At 38.6% G+C, this 21218-nt stretch overlaps 1 protein-coding gene and 1 long non-coding RNA gene across 3 annotated transcripts in view; both read right to left on the minus strand.

Annotated features, from left to right (window-relative positions):
• Positions 1-1137: 1137 nt before the first annotated feature.
• Positions 1138-6030, minus strand: LOC137227036 (uncharacterized). Its single transcript, XR_010944663.1, has 3 exons — positions 5897-6030; positions 2940-3210; positions 1138-1790 (listed from the first exon to the last, which is right to left on the minus strand). It is a non-coding gene; the product is annotated as an uncharacterized lncRNA (long non-coding RNA).
• A 5295-nt stretch (positions 6031-11325) lies between these two features.
• The window catches only part of GDA (guanine deaminase), a 134156-nt gene continuing 124263 nt past the window's right edge, over positions 11326-21218 (minus strand). Inside the window, exons 13-14 of one of the 2 annotated variants that reach the window (XM_067744166.1) lie at positions 16026-16053; positions 11326-15269 (exon numbers count right to left, since the gene is read on the minus strand). In XM_067744166.1, the coding sequence (XP_067600267.1) occupies positions 15199-15269; positions 16026-16053 (99 nt within the window). In that variant the 3' untranslated portion in view covers positions 11326-15198. The remainder of the gene's footprint in view (positions 15270-16025; positions 16054-21218) is intronic. The other variant, XM_067744165.1, reaches the window with a different exon arrangement.

Genomic DNA, 21218 nt, shown 5'->3' on the forward strand with positions numbered 1-21218 from the left:
TTGTGGCCTCTCCCGTTGTGGAGCACAGGCTCCGGACGCGCAGGCTCAGCGGCCATGGCTCACGGGCCCAGCCGCTCCGCGGCATGTGGGATCTTCCCGGACCGGGGCACGAACCTGTGTCCCCTGCATCGGCAGGCGGACTCTCAACCACTGTGCCACCAGGGAAGCCCCTCTTTGTCAGGTTTTGGCATCAAAGTGATGGTGGCCTCATAGAATAAGTTCCGAAGTGTTCCTTCCTCTGCAATTTTTTGGAATAGTTTCAGGATAGGTGTTAACTCTTCCTAAATGTTTGGTAGAATTCACCTGTGAAGCCTTCTGGTTCTGGACTTTTGTTTGTTGGGAGTTTTTAAATCACAAACTCGATTTCAGTACTTGTGATTGGTCTGTTCATATTTTCTGTTTCTTCCTGGTTCAGTCTTGGGATATTGTACCTTTCTAAGAATTTGTCCATTTCTTCTAGGTTGTCCATTTTATTGGCATAGAGTTACTTGTAGTAGTCTCTTATGGTCCTTTGTATTTCTGTGGTGTTGGTTGTAACTTTTTTTCATTTCTAATTTTATTGATTTGGGCCCTCTCCCTTTTTTTTCTTGATGAGTCTGGCTAGAGGTTAATCAATTTTGTTTATCTTTTCAAAGACCCAGATTTTAGTTTCATTGATCTTTTCCATTGTTTTCTTCATCTCTATTTCATTTATTTCTTCTCTGATTTTTTATTATTTCTTTCTACTAACTTTGGGTTTTGTTTGTTCTTTAGTTGTAAGGTTAGGTCATTTATTTGAGATTTTTCTTGTTTCCTGAGGCAAGCTTGTATAACTATAAACTTTCCACTTAGAACTGATTTTGCTGCATCCCATAGGTTTTGGATTGTCCTGTTTTCATTTTCATTTGTCTCTAGGTATTTTTTGATTTCCTCTTTGACTTCTTCAGTGATTCACTGGTTGTTTAGTAGCATATTCTTCAGCCTCCACGTTTGTGTGTGTGTGTGTGTGTGTGTGTGTGTGTGTGTTTTGTTGTAGTTTGTTCTTAGGACAGGGCCGAAAGTAAGCTCATCACACGAGATGAATTGTGCCAAAGCACAGCAGTAGAGGGCTGCCGCTCGCTCAGGCAAAGCAGCGCCGTCTGTCTTGCTGTGGTAACTTTTATTAAAGCATTATCTAGGTTTACACTTTAAGACTTGTTTTCTTAACATTTCAGAAGTGCCAAAGCAGCAACCTATGTTTTTATTAATTATACAAGCAATAATTGGCTTTCGTGAGCACCTGCCGTGCTTCGTCCTTGAGCGCGAAAGCAGCACAAAGTTCCCACCATTATTTTGATTATACTGAAGTAGCACAAGGACATTTCCTTGCGTTCCCACCACTCTGATTATACTGAGGACATCTCATGGATCAGTGCCCAAAGCACTCAATGCTTCTTTGCAGGCCCCGGGTTTGCCGGGGGGCGCTCAAAGCATTCAGAACTGTTCACAACTCTGGCTTATTCGTATGCCCCCGGTTTGCCGGGGGGGGGGGCTCAAAGCAATCAGGACTGTTTGCAGTTCTGGCTTATTCGTCAGCCCCCAGTTTGCTGGGGGGGAGGGCTCATGGGTCACGTCTCCTTTCCATGTCCTCAGTTATTCCACTACATTTCCCCCTTTTTCGTTTTACAATTTTTGCAGCATCAAGGAGAACACGGCAGCATTACTCTCGGTACTAAACTACATGGAATTATTTTGCAGCTTGTGCAGCATCAAGGAAAACACAGCAGCTTGTTGCGATGTTGCATGGCGGGTAGCTTTCACTCGTCGTCGGACTACAATTAAACATATGATTATTATTATAATGAGCATTAGCAATCCTGCAGTAGAAGCTGTTATGGCTATAATACCCATGACAGCTGCAATCAACGTTCCTACAAATCTTTTACTTCTTTTTAATGCATCAGCTAAATATTGCAAAACAGCCATAGGAAGAGATTCTTGCCATTCCCTTCCAAGATTGACAGGGAGCCAAAGACCTGTCCGAGCTCGTAAGATATACAAACTTTCAGTAGATATGTTAAAATACTAGAGTTAATGCAGGTATATAGAGAGCAATTTTTACACATTATAATACCTTGAGTCTCATTCCATACAGCTGGTCCCTTTAACAATATATAAGGTAATTTCACACAACTACGAGTATACCGAGTAACATCTTTATGAAAAATCAAACTATGATTTTCAGATTTGTTAACCATATGTCCTACCCAGGCATTAATCTTTCTCAGAGCTGCCATAAGCTTCCATAAGTCCTTTTGGATAGGATATCCATTTAAATGAGGACCAGGAGGAGAAAACCCTCCAGCATGCCATACTATGGTATCATTAATAGTATTGCTATAAATAGTGTTATCCTCTTTATGCCAGTATAAATTCTTCAAACCCTTTTTTCCTCGGGCGGAGCCAAAAGGGCTCGAATCAATGACGCTTCCCCAAGAAGTATTAACAAGAACCCGAGCCATTTCTCCTCGGCATCGAGTCCAATGGACCCAATCCGATAATCGATCCATGAGAGGCACCCGGCGTGGAGGCAAATAAGGTGCAGAAACATTTTCATTAAGAGTGGAATTAGAACTTTTAAAACTATAAGCACTCAAAAGATATAACCCATGATATCTGCTTTCATTTTTGACAGCACTTAACCATGCCTGATAATTCATTTTAAGGCAATGATCTCCCTTTCCCATACAAATAGGAGATCCATTAACACCCACCGTGTAATTCTCTATTATCGTTCCTTCTTCTTCCGGCTTCAAAGGGCCTCTGTCATCAAAAGGACCAGGCAACCATCCAGACTCATTTACATATACGAGAATTGGGGCATCCCACCAGGTAACCCCCATATTAAGAGGAGGGTTAGGAATATAAGTCCAATAAGTATGGTTAGTACAATTTATCTCATTGGCTGATATGCTTATTACCTGTGCAGACAACATTGCCAACATAGCTACAAAAAGATTGGTGCTAGTGAGGGGTTTAAATGACAAGATTTTCAGCAGTGCCTGCAAACTTTTTCACTTGCCCCCAAGTCAATGGAGACGCCCTCTTTGTTTGATCCCATGGCACACGGAATGCTCTCTTGCTCAAATCCATCTCCGCAAATCCCTTCGTCATTCCCGTCACATCAAGGCTACGCTTAGTTGCCATCCCGAAGCTTTATCTTCTTAGCCGGCACCCAATAGGATTCAGCTCCTGCAGAAACAAAAGCATATCCTCGACCCCAACGAAGAACCTCGCCAGGTTCCCAAGTGTTAGTATTTTCATTTAATATAAAAACAGATTGTCTAAGTTCTTGTGTACTTATTTTTGTCCAATGTCTGTCAGCTGCACTAAGATCATCTTCTCCATGATTCAAAAAATTAAGAGTAAATAAAGCGATATGTATTCTTTTCCTAGGACTTTGTACCTCATCTCCCCCTTTTTGTTTTATAAGCATTTCTTTCAAAGTGCGGTTTTGTCGTTCAATAACCGCTTGTCCCGTACTGTTTCCTGGGATACCTGTAACATGCCGTATATTATGTGTGGCAAAAAAAGTCTGACATTTTTGAGAGTGATATGCAGAAGCATTATCAGTTTTTATGCTGTTGGGAATTTTCGTACAGCAAAAGCTTCTAATAAATGAGTTATTACAGCATCAGCTTTTTCAGAAGATAATGGAGTTGCCCATGAGAAATGAGAGTAGGTATCTACAGAATGATGAATATATTTTAACTTTCCAAAACCAGGATATTGAGTTACATCCATTTGCCAGATAGCATTAGCAGATAAGCCTTTAGGGTTAACTCCAATATTCAAACAAGGTTGATTAATAGCAGCACATTGCGGGCATGTACGGAGAATAGTTTTTGCTTGTTTCCATGTAAGATTAAATTTATTTTTTCAATCTTCTGGCATTAGTATGATATCTGTGATGTTCTGCTGTAGCTAATTGTACGGTACCCACTAAAGTATCAATAAAATCATTTCCATCTACCAATGGACCGGGTAAATGAGTATGAGCACGAATATGAGTAATATAAAGTGGTGCAGTACGTAGTCTAATTATATGTTGTATTTGCAAAAATAAAGAATGCAGTTCTGATCCATTATTTGGGATAAAAGCGGTCTCAATATTTTTAACTGTAAATTCCACATACTGAGAGTCTGTAATTATATTAAGAGCAATTGGATAATCTTGTAACAATAGTATTACAGCAAATAGTTCTGCTTTTTGAACTGAAACATATGGAGATTGTAACACCTTTTGATCATGACTGTTAGCATATCCTGCTCTTCCCGTTTTATTGGCATCAGTAAAAAAAGTTGGTCCTATAACAGGATCTAAATGAACTATTTTTGTCGAAATCCAATTAGTCTTTTTCAAAAATTGTAAACGTTTTTCAGAAGGATGATGATTATGTATTTTACCTATATAATGAGCACAGGCAATTTGCCAGTTATCCTCTAGTTGAAAAAGAGTTTGTATTTCTTTGTTTGAAAAAGGGACTATAAGTTCATGTGGGTCCTGACCCCATAGTTGCCTTAATCGTTACCTACCTTTAATAATAATATCAGCTATTTTTTGTATATAAGATTGTAATTTCTTTTGAGCTTTTTGAGCTAAAAATATCCATTCTATGAGATTATCTTGTTGTTGTAGTAAACCAGTAGGAGAATGAGGAGTATGAAATACAATAAGTCGTAAATGATCGAGAGATTCAATCCGATCCAATTGTGCATCATGTATATGTTTTTCTATCCATTTAAGTTCTTGTTCAGCCTGGGGAGAAAGTTCACAGTGACTATTTCAAGGTCTTCTATCTAGGTATGCTTCTGAAAACATATCAATTTTTTAACATGTTTTCAGTAGCATAAGCAGACAAGAGTCCCCGAACATAATTAGAATGCATCCCATACGCATTAATGGCTTCTTTTAGCATTTTTAAAATTTTTATATCATGATGGTTATACTCAACATTTACATATCCATTTGGAAATTGATCATTAGCAGGCATAGCTTGTCTAACAGTAGGGAAAGCAAAAAATGATTTAGAATATTGCTTTTCTTGTTTATTCATCTCTTCTTTCAACAACAGTCTATTAGATTCAGGTTTTAGAGGAAAGTGAAACTGACGAGAGGCTCCAACAGGATAAGCTAATTCTAAAGGAGGAGCCGAAGGAATAGTAGGACATGGCTCCTGATATGAAGGAGTAGTAGTATTGCTTTTATTTTCTTCCAGTTTAGTCATCAAATTTTTTAACTTTGAAAGCATATCAGAAATCTCATTCTGTTGAGAAAGTGGCATTTCATTTTGTTTGCTAGCCTGCTCCCGATCTTTATTACCATCAGAAAAAGCCCCTTCATCACTGGAATCCGAAAAATCCTCTCCTGTCTCAGACACAAGGGGAGGAGGAGGCGGAGGAAAGTCCTCTATAGGAGACTCACGAAACAGAGTACGAAAAGCAGCAGAAGGATCGGGAGCAGAATTCGGACGCTGAGAACGCGCCCCATAGTCACTTTCAGTTTCAGATTGTAATGGTTCCAGGGAAAGGGAAATTAATTTACAAAGAGACCAAACACGGACAGATATAGGGTCTCCATGCTGATGAGCTCTTCTTAAGGCTCGCATAACCTGTTTCCAAACTTTTAAATTCAACTGGTTATGACCAGTAGGTCGAAACCAGTAACAATGTTTACGAACCAGCGCAAACAATTCATCAAAAGATTCTTGTTTCACTTTCACTCCTGAACTCTGTAATAACTGTTTCAGGAGTTTAACGTATTGAAATTCTACTGAATGGGAATTCCCCATTACAGTTACTCTACTGTTGCCGAAGGTTTCGCCTACTCTGAGCGGACCAATTTCCCCTGCGGTCCCGCGATCACGTGATTACTTACGTTCAGGTCCCTGTTCGGGCGCCAAGTGTTGTAGTTTATTCTTAGGACAGGGCCGAAAGTAAGCTCATCACACGAGATGAATTGTGCCAAAGCACAGCAGTAGAGGGCTGCCGCTCGCTCAGGCAAAGCAGCGCCGTCTGTCTTGCTGTGGTAACTTTTATTAAAGCATTATCTAGGTTTACACTTTAAGACTTGTTTTCTTAACATTTCAGAAGTGCCAAAGCAGCAACCTGTGTTTTTATTAATTATACAAGCAATAATTGGCTTTCGTGAGCACCTGCCGTGCTTCGTCCTTGAGCGCGAAAGCAGCACAAAGTTCCCACCATTATTTTGATTATACTGAAGTAGCACAAGGACATTTCCTTGCATTCCCACCACTCTGATTATACTGAGGACATCTCATGGATCAGTGCCCAAAGCACTCAGTGCTTCTTTGCAGGCCCCCAGTTTGCCAGGGGGGGCGCTCAGAGCATTCAGAACTGTTCACAACTCTGGCTTATTCGCATGCCCCTGGTTTGCCGGGAGGGCTCAAAGCAATCAGGACTGTTTGCAGTTCTGGCTTATTCGCCAGCCCCCAGTTTGCTGGGGGGGGGGGGGGGGGAGGGCTCATGGGTCACGTCTCCTTTCCATGTCCTCAGTTATTCCACTACAGTGTTTACAGTTTTTTTTTTCTTGTAGTTGATTTCTAATCTCATAGTGTTGTGTTTGGAAAATATGCTCGATACGATTTCAATTTTCTTAAATTACCAAGACTTGTTTTGTGGCCCAGCCTGTGATCTATCCAGGAGAGTGTTCCATGTGCAATTGAAAAGAATGTGTATTCTTCTGTTTTTGGATGGAATGCTCTGTAAATATCAATTAAGTCCATCTGATCTAATGTGTCATTTGAAACCTGTGTTTCCTTATTGATATTCTGTCTGGATGATCTGTCCATTTTGTAAGTGGGGTGTTAAAGTCCCTCACTATTATTGTGTTACTCTCAATTTCTCCTTTTATGGCTGTTAGCATTTGCCTTATGTATTGAGGTGCTCCTATGTTGGGTGCATGTATAATTACAATTGTTATATCTTCTTCTTAGATTGATTCCTTGATCATTATGTAGTGTCCTTCTTTGTCTTTTGTTAACAGTGTTTAAAGTCTATTTTGTCTGATATGTGTATTGCTATTCCAGCTTTCTTTTGATTTCCATTTGCATGGAATACCTTTTCCATCCCCTCACTTTCAGTCTGTATGTGTCCCTAGATCTGAAGTGGGTCTCTTGTAGACAGCATATATATGGGTCTTGTTCTTGTATCTATTCAGCCAGTCTATGTCTTTTCATTGGAGCATTTAATCCATTTATGTTTAAGGTAATTATTGATATGTATGTTCTTATTGCTGTTTGTTTCTGTAGGTCATTTTTTCCCTTTCCTCTTTTGTTCACTTGTGATTTGATGACTGTCTTTAGTGTTAGGCAGCCTGTCTGCTGATGGGTGGGTCTGTGTTCCTGTCCTGTTGATTGTTTGGCCTGAGCCGTCCCAGCACTGGAGCCTACAGGCCATTGGGTGAGGCCAGGTCTTGTTGCTACTGATCCAAGCAGTATGTCTGCCTGTAGGAAGAGTTCAAGTAGATGTGCACTCCCTGCTATTTCCGCCACCATATTTTATGACCCCAGAGAGATCCACGGCCGTCCCCCAACCCCACCTCCCCAGCAGGCCCTGCAAGACCAGCAGATAAGTCTGGCCCAGGCTTCTATGAAGTCACTGCTTTTGCTCTGGATCCTGATGTGCACAAGACCTCGTGTGCACCCTCCTTGAGTGGAGTCTCTGTTTCCCCCAGTACTGTGGAGCTCCTACAATCAAGCCCCACTGGCCTTCAAAGCCAAATGCTCTGGGGGCTCCTCCTCCCGATGCCAGACCCCTCAGCTGGGGAGCCTAATGTGGGACTCAGAGCTCTCAGTCCTGTGGGAGATATTCTGCAATATAATTATTCCCCAGTTTGTGGGTCACCCACCCAGGTGGTGTGGGATTTGATCATATTGCATCTCTTGTGGTTTCTTTATGTCTTTGGATGTAGAATACTTTTTTTTTTAGTAGGTTCCAGTCTTTTTTTATTGATGGTTGTTCAGCAGTTGTGATTTTGGTGTGCTCGTGAGAGGAGGTGAGCCAATTCTGATTTCCTTTAGAATCAATTACGCCACGCTAAATGGTCTACAGTACCATAAATGACATTAAATGAAGGTTGTATATGCATTTATGTTGACTTCTTTCTTACCTGGGCATTAATTTTATAGGGAACATGAAGATTTTGTACAGGTTTTTTTTCATAATGGTGTCTTTTTCCCTCTATAAGTTACAGTAAATAAGCGACTCAAAAGAGATTGTGCAATTGTCCTGGATATCAACAGATCTATCACTGAGCTTAAAAAAGCAACCACAAACAACCCAAACTCCATAGCTTCTCTTTTACATGCACACTACCAAAACTTTGCCATGAGATTTTACTGAGTGCATACTGTGCCACTGCACCAGGCTGGGACATGTTTGTGATACTGAAGGTTTTGTTGTGGTTATATGAATTAATTCAGAATACATAATTTTCAAAGCCCGATTCATCCTTCATAGTTCAGCTAGGAGGAAAGTGTTCATGAATTGAAAGAAGTATGTGTGCTGCTTTTTCTGAGCCTCTTAGGTTATCCTTTGAAATAACAGAAGCCTCTCATGTCTTTATGTGTTCATGTGCTTCAGTCAATGTTTTCAAAGTGCTTTCCAAGCACAAAGACATCTCTGCATTTATTCCCCAGCTCAGGTGTGGATGGAATCAACTCTTGCAGAAAGAGAAAGAAAACATCAAAGCTCTTTCAGGTCTCTCAAGTACTCCAGGAAGCAAATTTAGTCATGAGAAAAATCAAGAGTAAAATTCTTCCTTGGTTTACTCATTTATGGATCGTGGCTTTATTTGTCAGCAGTAAAACGAAAGTGTGATGTGGAGACTATCCAGGATTAAAAGGACAGAAATTAACTTCACAGTGAAGCTTCAAGTTTAGGTTTTTAAGCAAGTGTATGAGAACCTCTTATCATCTGAATAAATGGTAATCTTTCTAGGGCCTTTATTTCTCTTATGTTAGATTTTACTGCTATGACTTTGAGCTTTCTTTCTACAAATAGGGAAACAAATGTTTGTTTTATTCCCTATAGGGTGAGCAGAATCTAGGCAACTGAGGAAGGCCCCAGTGATTTGAGAAATTCCATGATATCTGTTCATATTTTAGCACTTTTTACCTTGGGGCAAAAATGTTTTATTTTTTCTTAGTTACCACTGAAAAATTTCTCTACAAAGTTTTTGCCATAGAGAATGGTTTTTTTTTTTTTTTTTTTTTGCGGTACGCGGGCCTCTCTCTGTTGTGGCCTCTCCCGTTGTGGAGCACAGGCTCAGCAGCCATGGCTCACGGGCCCAGACGCTCCGCGGCATGTGGGATCTTCCAGGACCGGGGCACGAACCCGTGTCCCCTGCATCGGCAAGCAGATGCTCAATCACTGCGCCACCAGGGAAGCCCGAGAATGCTTTTTTGTTTGTTTGTTTTTGCGGTACGCGGGCCTCTCACTGCCGTGGCCCCTCCCGCCGCGGAGCACAGGCTCCGGACGCACAGGCCCAGCAGCCATGGCCCACAGGCCTAGCCGCTCCGCGGCATCTGGGATCCTCCCGGACTAGGGCACGAACCCGCACCCCCTGCATCGGCAGGCGGACTCCCAACCACTGCACCACCAGGGAAGCCCTAGAGAATGCTTTTTTAGCCACCTCTCCCTCTCTTTCCAGGCTGAAATATAGATCTTACTAATATAAAAGCATGAAAAAATTCAAGGAGTATGACAAATTTAATGTAACTTTACAGTGATAGTGTAGGCAGCCTTGATGGTAAAAGGAGATGAGTCTGAATTAGTGAAAAGAAGTTAGTTATACTTTAAAATAATGTTCTGTCATTTCAAAGAACAGAATACTTCACTTATCCCATTTACAAACAGGGTTTGAAAAAATAACCCTACTCCTTGTTAGTGACAACTAACTGCTTGTGGGCCCAGTTCCTTTGAGTGCCTTTTCATGGAGTCTTAAAATACCCTACTACAGGCCCTTTTTGCTACTGGCAGTTATATGTATTTCATGTCTAAATGGCAGTTATATATATTTCATGTCTTATTTTATTTAAATCCTGAATTGAGTACCATGCAGTAATTTGTTTTTGTCTATTAAGTACCCATTACAGAACTCTGGCCTACAGTGTGCAAATTAAATGAGGCAGACTTTATTGCTATACATAATGCACATGAACATTCTCTTCTGGGTATTTTGACTAAGTTGTTCCTTAGGAGAAAAAAAAAGATGCTTAGTAAGTTGCTCAGAACATTGAGGGAGAATTTATAGACCAGATCTACTACTCTTATAGGCTTCTTGTTATAAATAAAAAATAATGAACATAGTGCCAAATAGTGCCAGAAAAAATCAGATTTAATCCTTACAGAATATTTTTATGTACAGAGAGATCCTTAACACCACTTGATTTCAATTCTAAAAAACTGAGAAAAACACATTTTAAATGATTTTTATTTCTGTTCAGTTTGTATTCATTTTAAAGATAATAACTACCATACAGTGAGCACTCGCTTTGTTCCAGCTGCTATCTTAAGTGCTGGCTATGTATTATTTTATTTAATCCTCATGATCCTAAGGCAGGCCCTCATGTCATGGCCAAATCACAGAATGAAGTCATGGAGACTTAAAGTATACAGCTCAAATGACACTGGAAACTGCTTCCTCAGTGCTGGTGATAACCCATTGGAGGTTCAAGAAACCAAGGGGGAAATTCGCTATCAGCATTTAAAAAATTACAGAGAATAGAACAGAATGAGAAATAGCCCAGGGTATCACAGATAGGGAAAGTAGCATTTTGTGAGACGTTGGTTTTAAATGCTCATGCACGTGTGTATGTGTGAACTAATTCTTGATGTTAAAGTGCATGTCTCATTCTGGGTTGTGGCTTAAAAAATAAGAAATATCAACTATGCTTAAATCAAAGGCAACAGTAATCTGATTCTAAAGAGCTGAACATTATAGCTATAGCTTAATTTTTAAAAGCTGTGTATAGTGACTATTATAGGATAGAAGATACATGTTGGCCCACAGCTAAATATTCTATTTTTTTCCAGTCTTATGATATTTCTTTTTTTCTTATTGAGATAGCATTGGTTTATAACATTATATAAGTTTCATATGTACAACATTATATTTCTACTTCTGTATACACTACAGCATGCTCACCACCAAAAATTTTAGTTTCCATCCATCACCAGACAGTTGACCCCCTTCAATCTTAAAATTCACGTTAAAAGGAGAAACCACTTTAAGATTAATCCCCCTTCTATCAGATCGATAGAACTCACAACAACAAAAACACATAAACACAAAATCTCGTTTATTTTTGTCTGAAGCAAAAAGGAGCTCACTCAGCATAGGAACAATAAGCAAATCATACAAATATTGAGAAAAAATGTTCCCATGAATACATATGTATATATATTCTTAATAGCAGCGATCAGAAGTTTAACACAATGTAAGGTGGTTTTCAATAAAGAATGCTTTCTGACAGGCTTTTGAGTAGGAAGTGAACACATCAATCACATAATGGCTGTTACTCAAGTCACTTGAATCCGGTGGACTGTGGAAACCATCTTGGAATTTATATTTAGTTTCACCATTGGCCTGTTCAACTTTTGCATTTCACTCAATTTGTATCAGATTTACAAATTAACTCCTCACCTCTTGATCTCTCACACTCAAGACTGTAGGAGGGAAATGAAGGAGGGGCTGGGCATGAAAACATGCATGGGACCAATGCCAGGGTTTCTAATACGTGTCTGTTCATTTCTGCACTTCTTTCCATGCTTTAGAGACATTAAAAAAGTGTCAGGGTCCAAAGTCATACCTAAAGTGGCTAAGTAGATCTGAAATTGCAAAGAAAAAAAACCTTAAAAATTCACAAAAATCCACCAGTTTAAACATTTCTTCAAGACATTGCCCATGACATATTTTGTAGTCTACCTTTCAATAACTCAGAACACTCTTTAAAAGAAAAAAAACATGTGATTGCTTCCAGCATCATCACCTCTGTCCAGCAGGCTACAGGAGCATCCAGCTCAGGATATCTTCCATGTATAGCACACATGTAGAATTGATACAATGTGCCTTCCAGCTTGTCTTTAAAGCTTTCCATATGTCTGGTTCTGAGGTGAAAAAATTAAAAACAGGAAGAGTCTGGAAGGGAATGAAGATTCAAACTACATTGCTGGATCTCACAGCCATTGTTTCCCTTCTGAGATCTCAACTGTAGCTGCCAACAGGGATATTCAAGGGCACACTTCAAATCAGCTAAGCGTAACAGGGGTGTTTCCCCACTGCCTTCCTTTCTTGACCGTGCAGAATTCTCACAAAAATTAAAAGAGATGCAGTGAGGTTCAATGCTCATAATATTAATTTAGAAAGACCTCCTCCTAGCATGAAGGAAGCTTATTCCAAGATATTCTCTTGGATTCTAAAACCTTTGACAATTAGATCAGAAGAAGCTGGGAGAATAAATAAGGGGACAGAGTTTCCTTGGTCTCAGTTTACAATTACCAGGACAACCTTTCCTGTTCTAATCCTACATTTTACTCTTTTTTGAAAATTAAATTCATGTTGGCTGATTAGCCTGCTTTTCTGTTCTGGTTGCAAAAATATTTTTAAATGTATGATAGTCACTACTATTGAATACGTTTTTACCTGTTAAAGTGTATTCCATTAAAAATGTCATGAAACCTGAGGCAAATAGTGCAGAGTAGGGTGAGGGGGCTGAGAAGATGTTTTAATTCTTCCTTTCCTGTCAGAGAGCAAAATATTCACACATAAAATGACAAATAGGATTGGCTTGGAATACTGCCTTTCCGCAATTCAGAAAGTCAACCCACATTAAGTAAAGGCAACATTTCAAAGTGCAGAACATCTGGGCACGTGTATGGCTAATGCCTGCAGTACCGCAAAAAGCATATGCAACATTCAGCAACACTGCACTCTGGGAAATAAAACACATAAGTTATAAGTAATGCAGGGAGATCAAAGTACATGTAAACATTTCAATACATTCTATTCGTACTAGAAAAGATATTCAGGTCTTAACATATTATCAGGGCTAAACTTAATATTTGACAGATTGGTTGTATATGGCCATTATTCCTGCTTCTGATGCCACACTTATTTATATTTGCTGCATGTAAGTCCTAAATCTAAATGAAAGTTGATGTTCAACATCAAAATGTACACCCTTTTGGAAGGTAAAAGTGTAGGATCTTGCAAAGGCTAAGAACAGCTTCTGCCTATTACTGGATCTTGCACATGTCATTCCAAATTCCTAAGCCCACTCATGTGAGTTAGAAACTAGATAACCAAGTTTCTTTGGCAGAAACTGGGGAGATAAAGCAGAAAATACCTACCGGCACTATAGAGAAATGGAAAGAAACTTGGTGGGGCATCTTTGACATGGCTCAGGAACTAGGAATTCTAGACTGAGACTGGAAACTGGGTTTACTGAGTTACTTAATACCTCACAACACAAACCCTGGTTTTTTGTTTCTGCTTTTTAAATAAGACCAAATATTTGTTCTATCTTTAGGTGTAGGGTATACCCAAGTCTAGAAGTGTTTTCTCCAGGGGTGAGGGGCCAGAGACTGAGCAAATTACTGCTGAATTAGCATGACTATATAAGAATAAAATATATAGTACCAGAGAACAAATTTTCTTCTTCATTCTGCAGATACATTACATAAAGTTCTTTACTATAAGGTGATAATAAGGAGTCAGCCCTAAGCCCTAAGCCCTAGGTATGAGTGTTAGGATATATTAAGAAAACTACTCCTTTTCCTTGTTGGTTTATAGGATTTGGAGTTAACTGAGAAAACTATAATATTTAAATAATATTCATATCAATATTTCTTAAGGATTTATCATGAAGTCATAATTTGTTTTTAATTCCACGTTATGGGAAAGCACACTATTAGGAAGCATAAAAACACTCTTTGCTTTGTTTAATGTTTCTAGATGTCTAGTACAGATTAAGTCCTGTTAATATAAACAGTAGTGGGACATCTAAATATTTTTCATTATCCTAAAATTCTAATGTCCTGAAAATTATTAGGAATGAAAAAGACAAGATAAAATTGAAAAATAGAGTACTTTCAATATGCAAGGTTTAAAGATTTTAAATAATATTTATCTAGTAGGATTTGTCCTTCATTTAAAGTTCTAACAGATTGATATCTGAGTATGAAATTTCCAGCAACTATGGAATAGTTCTTTGGGAGAATGGGTCATTGCAATGAAACCCTTCCTTTTAGTACTGACAGCTCCTGGAATCCCGGCACTTGTCCCAATATATGAAAGACTCCAATCTACACAACAGTGGAGTATGAAATTTGTTTCTCTTCTAATAAAAATGAAGCAATAATAGCATCACACAATTATACATTGTGATTTTAAAGTACACAAAAGTATAGCTATTTATGCCATGTAGTTATATGAATAATATTCCTAAGAAACTTTAAATCTTTAATACCCAACTTCTGTCAAACACTTTGAAGCACAGAACTATATTAAGAAAGCATGTGGCATTCAATTTCTGACATTTCATCCCCAAAGAAGGCAAAGCACAACAATAACGTATCTCTGAAATGCAAGTTCCATTAAGTGCATATTTCCAGAACACAAGGTCAATCGAGAAATACATTTTAAAATTCAACAAGTTCTCTTTTTAAATTAGTATGCTCAGTATATAATTTTCAAACACAATCTGAAATCATTTTCTAACACGTGTTCATAGTCTAATTTTTTCTCCCTCAAAAATATATTCACTGGTTCATTTTCTGTTTTCTAATTTTCACATTTACTAGCTCAAAATATCTAACCTTATAAGAATATCTTTTCTCTCCACATGTCCAAATGTGAAATAGATTTTATTTAAATCTCATAATAAGAACACCACCAGTAATAACATTCCCTTATGTTTGAGCTTTAAAGTAAATCTAAACAGCTCAAAAAGGCGAAATTTTTAATCCTCCCAACCAGAGAGTTGAGAATTAGAGCAACTTCCTTTGAACGATTTGTCAAGTGAATACTGTAACTAGACACAGAAGGAGATAGTCATCCCAAGAACAAGGTACTGGTTTTTGACTTCCTAACTCCGCCTGGGCACAAGAAAACACAGAACTGTGTTACCCCAGGAGAACTCGTAGATGCAGACGGTCTTACACTGAGCTCGAAAAGGGAACCACCTGCTTTCCACCCACATACACCTCTTCAATATTTCGGTCATCTCCTGAAAGAAAAATCAAGGAATCATTGTTTATAATCTGAACAGGTAGATATGACCAAAAGAAGACGCTGCACCTAATTTGAGGATTAGAGTCTGAAATACACGCCTAAAGCAGAATTCACATAAAATTGAATCAACCCCCAATCACCGTTCTTTCAGCTGAAGTGAGTGGTTTCCTTTTCCAGCCCCAAGTGTAAAAGAAATACTTATCTTTACACCCCAGAATCATAAGCAGCATGGTGAGATGAAGGGCCTGCAAGAACTGAGCTTTTTTAAGAAATACCACATGTGTCTCTCCCACCCCAAATTCACTCAGAACTCAGAGCTCACTCAACGGAGTGGGAGGAAGAGTAGAATCTTCTGCACTATTTATTTCTCTCTCTCAGTGAATAGAATTGAATGTGAGTACGTTAAAAAGCATGTGTGGCAAGACTCCACCACAATCACAAATACAATGTGCTAGGGCAGACTTGGGGTTACAGAACGAGTGTAGGAAGAAGGTACAGGATGATCTCTTCTCCTTGGCCTGCCATTCCTCAGTTTAGGATTTATGACTATGTTCTAGAGGAGCGTATTCATTTCAAATAGTGCCTTTAAATATTGTGCCATAAATGGGCTCAATGCCAAGGAATGTTAAAAAATATAATGAATCAAAGCAAATGATCACACATAAGGCTTAACATATGGTACAATAAATGCAGAGAGCATACCCAAGAGACAAAGAAAGATTTTATTTAGCATAGAGACATATATACCTACCTAGATAGAGGAACTTCTGGATAATAGCCTAAAATGAAAAATAATAATAAGAAGGAGAAAGAATATTTTGTGCATTTAGAAAAGCAAATTCACAGCCAACAGTGGTTGGCAAAATCCAGAAATATAAATTTATTTCTCAATGGCAAAAATCTGTTTTTATTTTTTTCTAAACACAGACTTTTTTCTTTTGTAAATATATATATTACCAAAATTATGGCTAAACCCACAGAGGAGAAAAATGTGTTAGTTGTACATTTCAGTGCCAAAACTTATTTATATATTTACATAAAAGATGCTATCTTGATTAATCAATGTCTGTTTGCATTTCCACATGTGAATTTCTTTAGTCTTGCATTCTATATCAAAGAGTTATAGTGAAAATATTTTGAATTTAAACCTGAAAAAGGTCTTGAGATAAGACATGTAATCCATCCATTTAAAAGGTATTTTTCTCTGTTGTATACATTAGCCTGGCTGGAAATTGGTCCCAGAAATGGATACACTGATGGCTATTCCAATAACAGAGTTGGGCAGAAAGGGTAAAGGGGAAGACTTATTTGTCATCAACAATCCAGTATCCCAAGTCAAAATGCTAAAGTATGCCCCAAAAGACCTAACTCTACTCATAGGAGTTGGCTTCTGTGGCTAACAATCACTGTCTCACCTAAGCTGGCATCGACTGAACATCCCCAAATCGACTTTTATTAATGAAAAAGAAATGGTCTTTTGCCTAAAAAAAAAGTACTGACTATTAACAAATGTTTCCCATTGCCTGAAAGTTCTTAACATAGAACCTTGAAATCTTCAGAGGAAAGTGTTAACAAAAATTAAAGAATTTAATTTAGGGCTTCCCTGGTGGTGCAGTGGTTGAGAGTCCGCCTGCTGATGCAGGGGACACAGGTTCGTGCTCCGGTCCAGGAAGATCCCACATGCTGTGGAGCGGCTGGGCCCGTGAGCCATGGCCACTGAGCCTGTGCGCCCGGAGCCTGTGCTCCGCAGCGGGAGAGGCCACAACAGTGAGAGGCCCGCGTACCGCAAAAAAAAAAAAAAAAGAATTTAATTTAATATAATAATTTAAACATTTCAAGAGGTGTATAATACAAGAAAAATGACTGGATGAATGGGTCTAAGCCCTATTCCCAGAAACTCACTCTAATAAAAAAGTAAAAGAATAAGTAATATGTAAATAACTAATGGTATCAACTTCAAATGATCCAGCCCCTTTCTTCAAAAAACCTCAGTATGTTACATTTAGTATCACATTTACTCTCATAAATGGATCAATTTATAAATGGCAGTAGTTAAGTTTTAAAGAAAAACTGTCTCAAAAAGAATTGTTATTAAAGTAAGAACTAGTTTATTTTATACACAGAAAAACATGATAAGAGGAACAAAGTAAAAAAACTCATTTTCTTATAATTAAGAGAATCCATGTAGCATTGTGATCAAGAGCCCAGACTCCAGAAGTCAGAAAGTCCTGGGATGGAATCCAAACTCTGTCTACTAATTACTAGCCATGAGTTCTTAGGTAAACCATTTAGCCTCCCTTAAGCCTCACTGCCCCATAAACGACATGGTAATATTAATAGCACCTGGCTCTCATAATAGTTCTGATAATTAAACAAAAATAATGTATTAATCCCATGCCATCTAGCACACAGCAAGTGTGTTCAATAAGTGGTAGCTATATTATGGCTTCTTATAGCCAAATACCTTCAAATATACAAATATATTCAAAATACAAGTGTTTCTTTAATACCATTATTGTCATGAAATTATAATAACTTAAAAGGATCTAGATTCCAAACTAGGAACCCCAATAGGAAGAGCCGGGTGCGAGGCCTCTGCACATGACCCACTGTGAGCAAATGAAACCTAAGCACAAAGTAAAAAAAAAAGCCATCTCAAGCTGTGACTATTTTCAAGGGGACTGTTTTTCTCTGTGGAACACTGCCTTTGGGGCAAAACAAGGAAGAAGCAGGTGATTCTAATGTGCAATGCAGAAGGAGAGCCACTGCAGGCCAGCTTCTCCAACTCTGAAGGCACTCCAGCCGTGTGGCTGACAGGGTCTGGTGCTCCAGCCGGGTGTCAGGCCTGAGTCTCGGAGGTGGGAGAGCCGAGTTCAGGACATTGGACCACCAGAGCCCTCCTGGCCCCATATAATAATCAATCAGCGACAGCTCTCCCAGAGATCACTGTCTCAATGCTAAGACCCAGCTCCATTCAACAACTAGCAAGCTCCAGTGCTGGACACGCCATGCAAACAACTAGCAAGAAAGGAACACAACCCCACCCATCAGCAGAGAGGCTGCGTAAAATCATAATAAGGTCACAAACAACCCAAAACACACCACCGGATGCGGTCCTGCCCACCAGAAAGACAAGATGCAGCCTCATCCACCAGAACACAGGCACCAGTGCCCTCCACCAGGAAGCCTACACAAACCACAGAACAAACCTTACCCACTGGGGGCAGACATCAAAAACAACGAGAACTATGAACCTGTAGCCTGAGAGAAGGAGACCCCAAACACAGTAAGTTAAGCAAAATGAGAAGACAGAGAAATACGCAGATGAAGGAGCAAAGTAAAAACCCATGAGACCAAACAAATGAAGAGGAAATAGGCAGTCTACCTGAAGAAGAATTCAGAGTAATGATAGTGAAGATGATACAAAATCTTGGAAATAGAATGGAGAAAGTACAAGAAACATTTAACAAGGAACTAGAAGAATGAAAGAGCAAACACACAATGATGAACAACACAATAAATGAAATTAAGAATTCTCTAGAAGGAATCAATAGCAGAATAACTGAGGCAGAAGAACGGATAAGTGACCTGGAAGATAAAACAGTGGAAATGACTACTGCAGAGCAGAGTAAAGAAAAAAGAATGAAAAGAATCGAGGACGGTCTCAGAGACCTCTGGGACAACACTAAATGCACCAACATTCGAATTATAGGGGTCCCAGAGAAAGAGCAAGGAACTGAGAAAATATTTGAAGAGATTATAGGTGAAAACTTCCCTGATATGGGAAAGGAAATAATCAAGTCCAGGAAGCACAGACAGTCCCATACAGGATAAATCCAAAGAGAAACATACCAAGACACAAATTAATCAAACTATCAAAAATTAAATATAAAGAAAAAATATTAAAAACAGCAAGGGAAAAGCAACAAATAATATACAAGGGAATCCGATAAGCTTAACAGCTGATTTTTCAGCAGAAATTCTACAAGCCAGAAGTGAGTGGCAGGACATATTTAAATTGATGAAAGGGAAAAACCTACAACCAAGATTACTCTACCCAACAAGGATCTCATTCAGATTTGACACAGAAATTAAAACCTTTACAGACAAGCAGAAGCTAAAAGAATTCAGCACCACCAAACCAGCTTTACAACAAATGCTAAAGGAACTTCTCTAGGCAGGAAACACAAGAGAAGGAAAAGACCTACAAAAACAAGCCCAAAACAATTAAGAAAATGGTATTAGGAACATACATATTGATAATTACCTTAAATGTAAATGGATTAAATGCTCCAACCAAAAGACACAGACTGGCTGAATGCATACAAAAACAAAATCCATGTATATGCTGTCTACAAGAGACCCAATTCAGACCTACAAACACATACACACTGAAAGTGAGGGGATGGAAAAAGATAATCCATGCAAATGGAAATCAAAAGAAAGCTGGAGTAGCAATTCTCATATCAGATAAAATAGACTTTAAAATAGAGACTATTACAAGAGACAAGGAAGAACACTACATAATAATCAAGGGATCAATGCAAGAAGAAGATATAACAATTGTAAATATTTATATACCCAACAGAGGAGCACCTCAATACATAAGGCAAATACTAACAGCCATAAAAAGGGAAATCGACAGTAACAGAATAATAATAGGGGACTGTAACACCCTGCTTTCACCAATGGACAATTCATCCAAAATGAAAATAAACAAGGAAACACAAGCTATAAATGACACATAAACAAGATGGACTTACCAAAAAAACAGAATACATTTTCTTCTCAAGTGCTCATGGAACATTCTCCAGGATAGATCATATCCTGGCTTGCAAATTAAGCCTTGGTAAATTTAAGAAAATTGAAATAGTATCAAGTATTTTCTCTGACCACAACGCTATAAGACTAGATATCAATTAAGGAAAAAATACAAACACATGGAGGCTAAACAATACACTAGTAAATAACCAAGAGATCACTGAATAAATCAAAGAGGAAATCAAAAAATACCTAGAAACAAATGACAATGAAAACATGACGACCCAAAACCTATGGGATGCAGCAAAAGCAGTTCTGAGAGCGAAGTTTTTAACAATACAGTCCTACCTCAGGAAAAAAAAAACATCTCAAATATTTAACAACCTAACCTTACACCTAAAGCAATTAGAGAAAGAAGAACAAAAAACCCCCAAAGTTAGCAGAAGGAAAGAAATCATAAAGATCAGATCAGAAATAAATGGAAAAGAAATGAAGCAAACAATAGCAAAGATAAAACTAAAAGCTGGTTCTTTGAGAAGATAAATGAAACTGATAAACCATTAGCCAAACTCAAGAAAAAAAGGGAGAAGACTCAAATCAACAGGATTAGAAATGAAAAAGCAGGAGTAACAACTGACACTGCAGAAATACAAAGGATCATGAGAGATTACTACAAGCAACTATATGCCAATAAAGTGGACAACCTGGAAGAAATGGACAATTTCTTAGAAAAGCACAACTTTCCGAGGCTGAACCAGGAATAAATAGAAAATATAAACAGACCAACCACAAGCACTGAAATTGCATCTGTGATTAAAAATCTGCCAACAAACAAAAGCCCAGGACCAGATGGCTTCACAGGCAAATTCTATCAAACATTTAGAGAAGAGCTAACACTCTTACTTCTCAAACTCTTCCAAAATATAGCAGAGGGAGGAACACTCCCAAACTCATTCTACGAGGCCACCAACACCCTGATGCAAAACCCGACAAATATCCCACAAAAAAAGAAACCTACAGGCCAATGTCACTGATGAATGCAGATGCAAAAATCCTCAACAAAATACTAGCAAACAGAATCCAGCAGCATATTAAAAGGATCACACACCATGATCAAGTGGGGTTTATCCCAGGAATGCAAGGATTCCTCAATATATGCAAATCAATCAGTGTGATACACCAT

This window comes from Pseudorca crassidens, chromosome 7 (assembly GCF_039906515.1).
Source record: "Pseudorca crassidens isolate mPseCra1 chromosome 7, mPseCra1.hap1, whole genome shotgun sequence".
Classification (NCBI taxonomy): domain Eukaryota; kingdom Metazoa; phylum Chordata; class Mammalia; order Artiodactyla; family Delphinidae; genus Pseudorca; species Pseudorca crassidens.